This window comes from Oreochromis niloticus, unplaced genomic scaffold (assembly GCF_001858045.2).
Source record: "Oreochromis niloticus isolate F11D_XX unplaced genomic scaffold, O_niloticus_UMD_NMBU tig00008833_pilon_14165901-14214810, whole genome shotgun sequence".
In the NCBI taxonomy this organism is placed as follows: Eukaryota; Metazoa; Chordata; class Actinopteri; order Cichliformes; family Cichlidae; genus Oreochromis; species Oreochromis niloticus.
In genome coordinates, this window is record NW_020329460.1 from 1 (window position 1) to 9,117 (window position 9,117).

The following is a 9,117-nucleotide window of genomic DNA, read 5'->3' on the forward strand; positions in this document are numbered from 1 at the left end:
CACTTACGGCATTACTGAACGTGTGTGTAAAAGTATGGAAGCAAACATGTCCGAACCTGCAAACCTGCGGCTGTGATGCCACCAAGTCAACCACTGATTCCTGCGATCAGGTATGACCCAAAGGCCTTTCAGTGCAGACCCCTGAGATCCATCAGCTGCTGTAATGCTGTAGCCTAAGACATAAAATGTGTGTATCCAGCTTTTTCCATCCAGAGCAGTCAAAAGTGTTTTACAATATATTAAGTTAAAGGCAGATTTGCTAAATAGTTAGTAATTGAATAAAGATTAGTTAAAGGTAAATTTATTAATGACCTTCAAATGTCGTTTACAACTGTTTGCTTATGTAGCTAAAAACTGAATTTCACAGTCCTGGATGACTGAGAGCCTACAAAGACTAACCATATTATGTTTATCTTCACTCCTGAAAATTACAGTTGAAAAGTTGTTTACACCTGGTGTGACACAGAAAGTACTGGTGTTGGTATGAGATATGATTGTAGCGAGGATGCAAATATTCTATCTTTGTATCATCATCACAGATTATATCGAGTTCATTTGTCTTCTCTGGAAAATAATGAAATGATCTTGTTTTTGTTCAGCTGACTGGTCAGTGTCAGTGCAGATCAGGCTTTGGAGGCCGAACGTGTACAGAGTGCCCTGATAATACGTACGGAGACCCTCTGAAAGGCTGCCAACGTAAGTCCACCACTCGTTTGGGAGTTTTCTTTCAGTTCAGTATCATTTACATAGTGGCGGATCACAACAAGGGTAATGGTAAAATATTGCTAGTTAGAGAGAAACTCTGCTGTCTCCCAGCATGGATTAGGGATCATTTATGATTCACTGCTGAAATTCTAAGTGTCTTCACTTACAAAGACGTGAACAGCCGCTCATTTGTATGGTAGTTGTTGACTTTCAATGATTTCTTTGAACTGCTCTTTTTCCAAGATGAAATGATTGTACAGTATACATCTTTAATACCTTTAAAAAACAAGTTCTTTCTCAAATCCATGTATGCTCAAAATGATACAGGCTGATAGATATATTTACATGCATTCACTCGTATCTTTTAATATGTGGTGCTGACGGTGTTTAACTTGACAAGGCCAGGACTTTGGTTAGTGATCATGAACTGACCAAGAACAAGAGGAAAGTCTCAGGAATTCAGTGAAGACATAATAAGGAGAGTGATAGATCTGCACAACTTGGGGAGGGCTGCTGGACTTATTTCTAAACAACTCCAGATTACATGAGAGGAAATTAAGATGTTCAGTAATAATCCAGGAACCACCAAGCCTCAAGCCTGCTGCGAACTGGAAACTGCTGGTACACTGTCATCGATGTCCACAGCAAAGCCACTTTGCCTCGAAATGTACTGAAGTTCTCACTGAAGATGGACTCAAGTTTAACTGGCATTTGTAGCTGCCCACATGGTTAAGACAAATGCCTTCTGGAGAAACGATTTTGAGATTGAGCTCCATGTGATTGGTCACAATGACATATGTTTGGAGGGGTAGGGGTGAGATGTTCAAACCAAAGAACACTGCACCGGCTGTCATCATACTCTGGGGCTACTGTGCTGCCAGTGGTATTGGTAGGTTGTACAAAGTAGATGAAAGTCTAAAAGTTATTCAAATTAACTTCAAATCAATCGAACGGTTGAATCTTGGACACGACAGGGTGTTACGGCAGGACAATGAAACACAATCAATCCACCCTAGAAAAATGAAGAGTTCAAAGAAATCATTAAAAGCCCAAATTTACCATGACTTTGATTTAAGCCCTCTGAGCATGGCTGAAGGTCTACAACATGTCTGAGCTGTTTGCCCGTCCTCTGTCTTAGCCTGTGACTGTGATGCCAGTGGAACCCTCCCAGGAGTTTGTGACAAGCAGTCAGGAGTCTGTTTGTGCCGACCGGGCGTCTCTGGAGCTCGCTGCGACTCCTGCAGTCCTGACCGCTGCGACTCCTTCCCTGACTGTGAGATGTGTCCCTCCTGCTTCTTCAACCTAAACACTCAGCAAAAGAATCTCAGGTCGGTCCTGTTGAGACTTGCTTCCAGATTATCATCTCAGTCTGGAGGCGCTGCTGACTTTGGGCCCCGCATCAGTGACCTGGAGGCCAGTTTGAAAATCATCCAGAACTCCATGTCCCTCTCACCCATCACTGATACACGTGATGCTCTTTCTAAGCTGAAGAAGCTCAGGTGGGAAACTGCTGAAGAACTTAATTCTAGGTTTGACAAATACGAATCACCCTTAAATAAAATCACCTGACACTGTTTTTTCTTTGATAATACCATCTCCAGGTACCAGGTTGATAATGACCTTTCACCCCTGACAAAACTCCTGGTCTGGACTCTGAGCTGGACAAACTGCAGGACCTGCTGGAAAGCTTCACTCTGGTGTACAATGCCAAGAAAGCTGTCACAGAGAACTCTATCAGTCCCAACAATATAGGTCAGAAAAGACTAAGAATTCGCTGCAGTTCTACAGATGTGACTGATGACTATTTTTGTACCACAACAGCGCGAAATGCACTCATGTAGACGTTTCCTGTCTTTGCAGGGGCATTTACTGCCATCAGCAACGCCTACGATAACTCGACAGATGCCACCAAAAAAGTTGAGGCCGGGAAAAATACCATAAAGGAATCAACTGATGTCCGAGAAAAGACTGAGGACATTCAGAGCAAAGTACAGCCAGCCAACACCAGAGATCTGGACAAACTGAACAACAGCATGGCCTCCCAACCCAACCTCACTCCTGTTGCCAGACAAGTAACTAGCAGGACTGATCTTGCTTTATGTTTCAGAAAAAAAACTTCTTGATCTACTGTTTAGCAGACTTGCAGCACAAGAGTAAAACTGAAAGATTATTATCTTAAATATGCATCACTATATGTCATATTTCTCAGTGTGAGCATAATCCAGGCCGTTAATCATAATCTTTCTTGTTTGTCCTGGACAAAGTTCATTTTCTATCATTCAGACTAGTAATCGTCATTGCCCTCCTCTAACTCTGTTTTTCAGGTGTGTGGCAGTGTTCACTCTGAGCCCTGCACACCTCTCCAGTGTGAAATTGGAGATTTGTGCACACCAGTGGGAGATGCACCCTGTGAAAAGGGGGGAAAGTGTGTGGGCGCTCTGCCTCTGAGCAAGAGGGCAGACGCTGATGCCAAGGATGTGAAGGAAGGACTCGACAAACTCTCTGGGAGGATCACCGACGCTGCAGAGAAGGTAGACACTTATAGCTACATACAAATAATGAGTTTTGTTATTCACACATGTCATTCTTAATCTGTTTACACATCTCAAGTAGTTATTCAATGTTAATGTGTGCACAGCTGCAGAAAACACAGGAGATGACCAATCAGGTGAGGCAGTCTACAGAGAAGCTGTCCAGTAAGCTGCAGCAGGCCAGAGATGAACTCGAAGACGACCTAAATGAGACACGCAGCGTTGTGAAAGAGCTCAAAGACTTCCTGTCAGGTATGACTGTTTTAGGATGAGTGAAACCACTTTGAGATGGAAGCTGAAACTTCTTTGGATGTAAGAGAGGGTGATGCTGAGATCAGTCACCCCTTTAAACACCACCACAGTGTAAAGTCCAGCTCCAGTACTAAACTCTAGCTTTTCCTATTTTGGTGTCCAGACCCATCCGCTAACCTGACCCATGTCCAGAAGGTGAGTGACTGGATCCTGAATGCCAAGCTGCCCCCCAGATTGGCAGGGCTTAAAGGGAAGCTGCAGGAGCTGAAGGATCTGACAGCCAATCTACCAGACAGCACAGCAGTGCTGAGGGAAGCTGAGCCACAGTTAGATGCAGCCAAGAAACTGCTGCAGGATGCTCAGGATGCCAGGTTGATGCTCGCACTTCACTGTCAAACTGTTGAATCAGATGCTCTTTTTTTAGAGAATTATCAGCTTTGCAGGCTCCCACTGTTTGTACAGACCAAGCTAGAGACAGAACACATGCTTGTACAGCTATAACACAGGAATTTCCCTAATGCGGGATTAATAAAGTCTTCATGAATATGAAAAGTATTAGTGCCATACATTTAATCAGAAATTAGTTTTTCCAAGCCATTTTAATCCAGTCCTTATTTTTTTTTGTCATTTTTACCCATCAATCCTTCAAGCTAATGGTTTCTCCGGTTGCAGGGACACAGCACTGGGTGTGAAGGCTGATGTTGATGGGCTGCTGGCAGGCTTCAGCTCAGTGAGCCCTTCCCTTGCTGAGCTGGAAGACAAATTGCAAGACAAAATGGATGTCATAGAGACCTTGAATAACAACCTTACTAAGGTAGAAAGCGTAGATAAAACAATAGTCTATTTACTACAATCAAAACTGCTTATAGGCTGAGTTTGGCTGGGTTTTCTTCATACAGGCCAAAGACCAGCTGGTGCCAGCAGAGAAGGCTCTGGACGATGTATCAACACTGATAAAGCCAATGAAACCCCAGCTGGATAAGCTGAAAGACCTGCTGCAGGATGGAGGTCAGCTGGCTGAAGATGCACGGGAAAATGCAGAAAAAGCTGACAAAGAAGCAGCTGCTGGAAATCAGGTAAAAGATCTGCTGTAGCTGCACTAGACTGACAGACAAGCATTGACTTTAATAAGGCATTTGTTAAGAACAAGGACTCAAAGAACAAGAACCCAGTGTGCCCTTCTATTTGCATTTATCAGTCATCTGTAAACATGAATATTAGCAAAATGAGTGTCAGCACTCATGCTGTCTTTATGCAGTGCACTCAGCGGTAAATGCGCTGAGTCGCAGACTGATTCTGGGCTTTGTGGGTCATTGTTCTTCATGCTGCTGAATACATCGTGGATATCTTCGGTAAGAGATCGCCGCTAACATTTAATAAAAACGTTTTCTTCTCAGTATTTGTTTATATTTTTAAAATTACAAATTTAAATAAAAGTGAAGAATTCACGTTTCAGGGAGGCCAAATTAAACTGTAACTGCATGAGGCTACAAAGGCTCTAAAGCAGTGGAAAGAGTTCTCTGGAGGGACATATCACACTTCTCCATAAGGCAATGCGATGGATGAGTCTGGGTTTGGTGACTGCCAGAGGAACTCTGTGCCAAGTGTAAAGTTTGGTTTGGGGGAATTATGGTGTAGCATTATTTTTCAGGAGTTGTGTTCGGCCCCTTAATTCTAGTGGGAGGACTTCCTCCTGCTTCAGCGTGCCAGTGCATTTCAGACTATTTTGTGAGAACACTTGGGAGACGGTCTGTGCATCAGAACTCAAAGCAACGTCCATAAACACAAGCATGAGTTAGTTTGGTGCAGAATGAGTAAAACTCAGACTATGAGTCTTCTTGTGCAACTTCAGTGTTTAACCTCACTAATGTGCTTCTGGAAGAATGGTCAACATTCCCAGAAACACACTCCTTAACCTTCTGGAAAGTCTTCCTATAAGCCTTGAAGCAAAGGTTTGGCAACATCATATTAAACCCTATGGATTAAGAATAAGAAGGCCACAACTGAGTGCTATATTATGTGTGTACTTGTAGGACCTGTTGACTTTGGAGAAGCACCTTGACAGTCTTAAAGAGAAAGGTGTTCCCAGGACAGATGATGAGACGGAGCCAGCGGGGGATCGACTGAACAAACTGCAGCAGGATGCTGGAGCTCTGGCTAACATAACCAAAAACATGCTGCAGGCTCTAGATGGTAATTCAACAAACATTTCCACTAAAAGAAAAAAATTCACTCATAAATCCTCAGTTCATCTGAGAAAGTAGGACATTTAGTCATAAAGCATAAAGTGTTGATTGTGAGGTTAGTAAGTAACCTTCTACTTGACTTGTAATTCCACTGTTTTTGTGCCTCAGCATGTAAACGTGGGTGATTTGGAGCATGAAAGTTTTCATATCAACAGTCAAGTTCAGTTTGAATTTTTACAGGCTGTGTAACTTTGTTGCGTGCTCCTACCGTGACCTAACCCCTGCTGACTTGGTGGTCTAATATTTTGCTTCTGTGGACATTCTGTGTGGCAGTCTGTAATTACTAAATATATCAGGAGTACAGTTCTATGGTCCTGACACAGACTGTGTGTCCCTGTAACGCTCCTTGTGTTTGTTTTCTTCTAGGAAAAGCCGACTCCATCCAAAGACTGCAGGACGAGATAGTTCAGAAGTCAACGAAGCTTGAACAGCTCGATGTCGATCTTAAAACACTTCTGACACAACTCCGTAAGAAAGCCGACGACCTCAGTGCCTGCCAGGGCTGAGTTGACATGTAGCAGTGCAGTTAGTATGTAACTGTAACACTGTCTGAGGAATTCCAACCATTTTTATACATGCTCTCTATTTGAAAGACTCAAGAGTAATTGGACAGTTTTCTGACAGGCAGTTTCATGGCTGCATGCGACTTGTTGCTCATTAAAAAGCTGAAAGATCTGGATTTGATTCCAAATGATAAATTTATATTTAGTGGCTGTTCACAAGAACTATGAGCTCCGAGATAAATAAGTGGAGGCTGTCATTAAAACTCAAAATATATCAGACAGATAGATTAGAAACAATAAAACCAGCTCACATATTTAAAATTATGTGTTTATGTTTTAGACAATGTAATTCCTGCGCAGGTGAATAACAGCATGAAAGACTTTGATTGTTTAACTGAAATACCCTGTGATGGTGACCACAGACACCAAATTAACTTCAGCGTGTACAGGTTACTCAGACCTGCGCTGTACCAGCTGCCTTCGAATCAGAAACATACAACAAGCTTTAATGAAAATGAATTTCAGCATCATGAACACCAAATTTTGAGCTGATTTTTTTGGTCCTATTTGAATGTAACCTTACCCTGTATTTGTGTCAGTCACATCTCTGATGGTTGTCTCATGGTTTCTAGAGTCATTGCTGCCTGTATATTTATCACTAATCTGCAATTTGTTTCAACAAAGTTTCATGTTCACAGCAACACCGCATTACTACATTTTTCCAAAGTGGATAAAGGCTGAATGTTCCCTTATTTACTGATCTGAATCTGTTGTTCATGCATAACAAACAGGAACACAACAGGTTTAGTGAGGAAATGGTTGCTTGTTTTAAATGCCTGTATTTAATTGTTTCTTTAATTTAAAAAACTGTATTTCACTACATTTGTGGAATAAAATCTATTCTTTATACCAACTAGTGTCATTTGATGAGTTCAGTTTTTTTAAAACGAGCAGTTTGGAAACATCAGAATAACGTGTACGACATGTATGTGTAACATTGTAGTGACAAATAAAGGCTCGTCATCATCATCATCATCATCAGTACTGCAGTATCGGAGAATTCATCTCAAAATGTAATTTAAGCTCATTAAAAGTTTCCATCCATCGTAACTGAAAAGCGAAAGTAGACGAAATCATTAACATAATACAGAATGGAAGAAAAACACTGAGTGTCTTAATCATCAGCAAATAAATGATGTGGCTGAAGTCACAGCCATGTCACTCATAACATAATCTATGATGGATCATCTTACACATGAGTGTAGTCAAAACACATTTGACTGCTATCATGTTGATGACGACACAGAACATGTTTACACACAGACACTTGTTCCTGGGTGGATGTCAGAGGCCTGGACCTAAGAGGTCCCTTCATAAACTTCAACTTCTTCAAAACTCTGCAGCTCGGGTCATAACTCGTACTCCGTCAAGAGCTCATATCATTATTATTATTATTATATTACCCCAGTTCTTCAGCAGCTTCACTGGTTGCCCATAGAAGCCAGGATAAACCTTAAACTCTTACTTCTCACATACTAGTGCATCCATAAATCTGCTCCTTCCTGTCTGTGTGACCTGCTCCATATCACCACTGTCTCCCACCCTCTCAGATCCTCATCTGCTATTCATCTTACTGTTCCTCCGCTCGTCTCATCACTGTGGGGCACACAGCCTTCAGTCGCTCTGCCCCAGAACTCTCTTCCTGCAGCCATAAGAACCATAGACTCTCTTCCTGTATTTAAGTCACAGCTCAAAACACATCTGTTCAAACTGGCTTATTCGCTTTAGTGCTGATTTTATCTGTTGCCAAGTTCTGTTTTGTAATTTTAACTTATTCTATGGATTTTATGGCTATTGCTCCTTTTATTAACGTTGTTCTTTTGTAAGGTGACCTTGGATTTCTGAAAGGCGCCCTCAAATAAAATGTAGTATTATTATTAGTAGTAGTATTAATAATATAAAGCACTGGGATAACGTGTAAGAGCTGTTTGCACTATAATGAACAATACTCTGATCTTTACCTTCACTGTTTAACAAACAGTTAAAAAGTGAATGTCCACAACTTACTGGCAGGAAATGTTATTAAAGCAGTTTCACAGGAGCAGAATCAAATAGTAAAACTCACAGATCACCTGAACTCTACTCATCTAACTAAGCTACTGTGAGCTAATGCTGAGTTTGTTCTCTTTGGTGAGGAGAGGTTGGAGGAAGGATGAGCACAGTCAGGCCTGAAGATGCTCTTCATCCCCATGATGATGATGAGCACTGTTAGGTTTTGTATTGTTGATTGTCATTTATGCTTAGAAATATCTACTCATATATGCTTAGAGTTTTATAATTAGTTGTAGATTAATAGAGGTTTGATCCTTAGTAGTCTGCAGACACACGTTGTGTGCAATCCAGAGCACTCTGGCTTTCACACCCACATCTTGGGAGCATGGGAGAGGCCGTGCCTTGTCTTATTGTTTTATGGTATAGGAGGACACCTACTCTGTATCTGGTTAAGCATAAGAGCCTTTTGTTTAGATGGACCGCGAGACTCCTGGCACCAGCTTTGGGGAGTCTTCAAGGGGTCACATCTTGACCCCACACATATACACACACACACACACACACACAAGGTATTCTTTGTTCACATGTATACCTATGTAAGATGTCATATGTTAATGACCCTATGCATATTCATGTAACCACAATAAAAGGAGTGCTATGGGGAACCTGGCTGAGAGTCTGACGGAGGTCAAGTGGGTGGAACGACACTTGGCTCCAGACGGGCCTCCTCATGCATGAGTAACACAAAGAACTTTGCCTACTTGTGTCTTGCTTTGCTGTGTAATTACATTGCCTTCAACGTTCCAGCGAATGGGTTCAAGCTACGAA

The 9,117-nt window shown here is 41.9% G+C and overlaps 1 protein-coding gene across 1 annotated transcript; it reads left to right on the top strand.

Annotated features, from left to right (window-relative positions):
* Window positions 1–65: 65 nt before the first annotated feature.
* On the top strand, window positions 66–7,150 carry LOC102077694 (laminin subunit beta-3; the record flags this gene model as incomplete). The annotated part of the gene is given in 13 exon segments (XM_025905132.1): window positions 66–110; window positions 600–696; window positions 1,844–2,204; window positions 2,307–2,335; window positions 2,338–2,457; window positions 2,566–2,777; window positions 3,030–3,236; window positions 3,344–3,488; window positions 3,652–3,859; window positions 4,161–4,302; window positions 4,388–4,564; window positions 5,522–5,681; window positions 6,101–7,150. Coding segments are annotated over 13 exon segments (2,043 nt in total), but the record flags the coding sequence as incomplete, so codon positions are not given.
* Window positions 7,151–9,117: the final 1,967 nt, after the last annotated feature.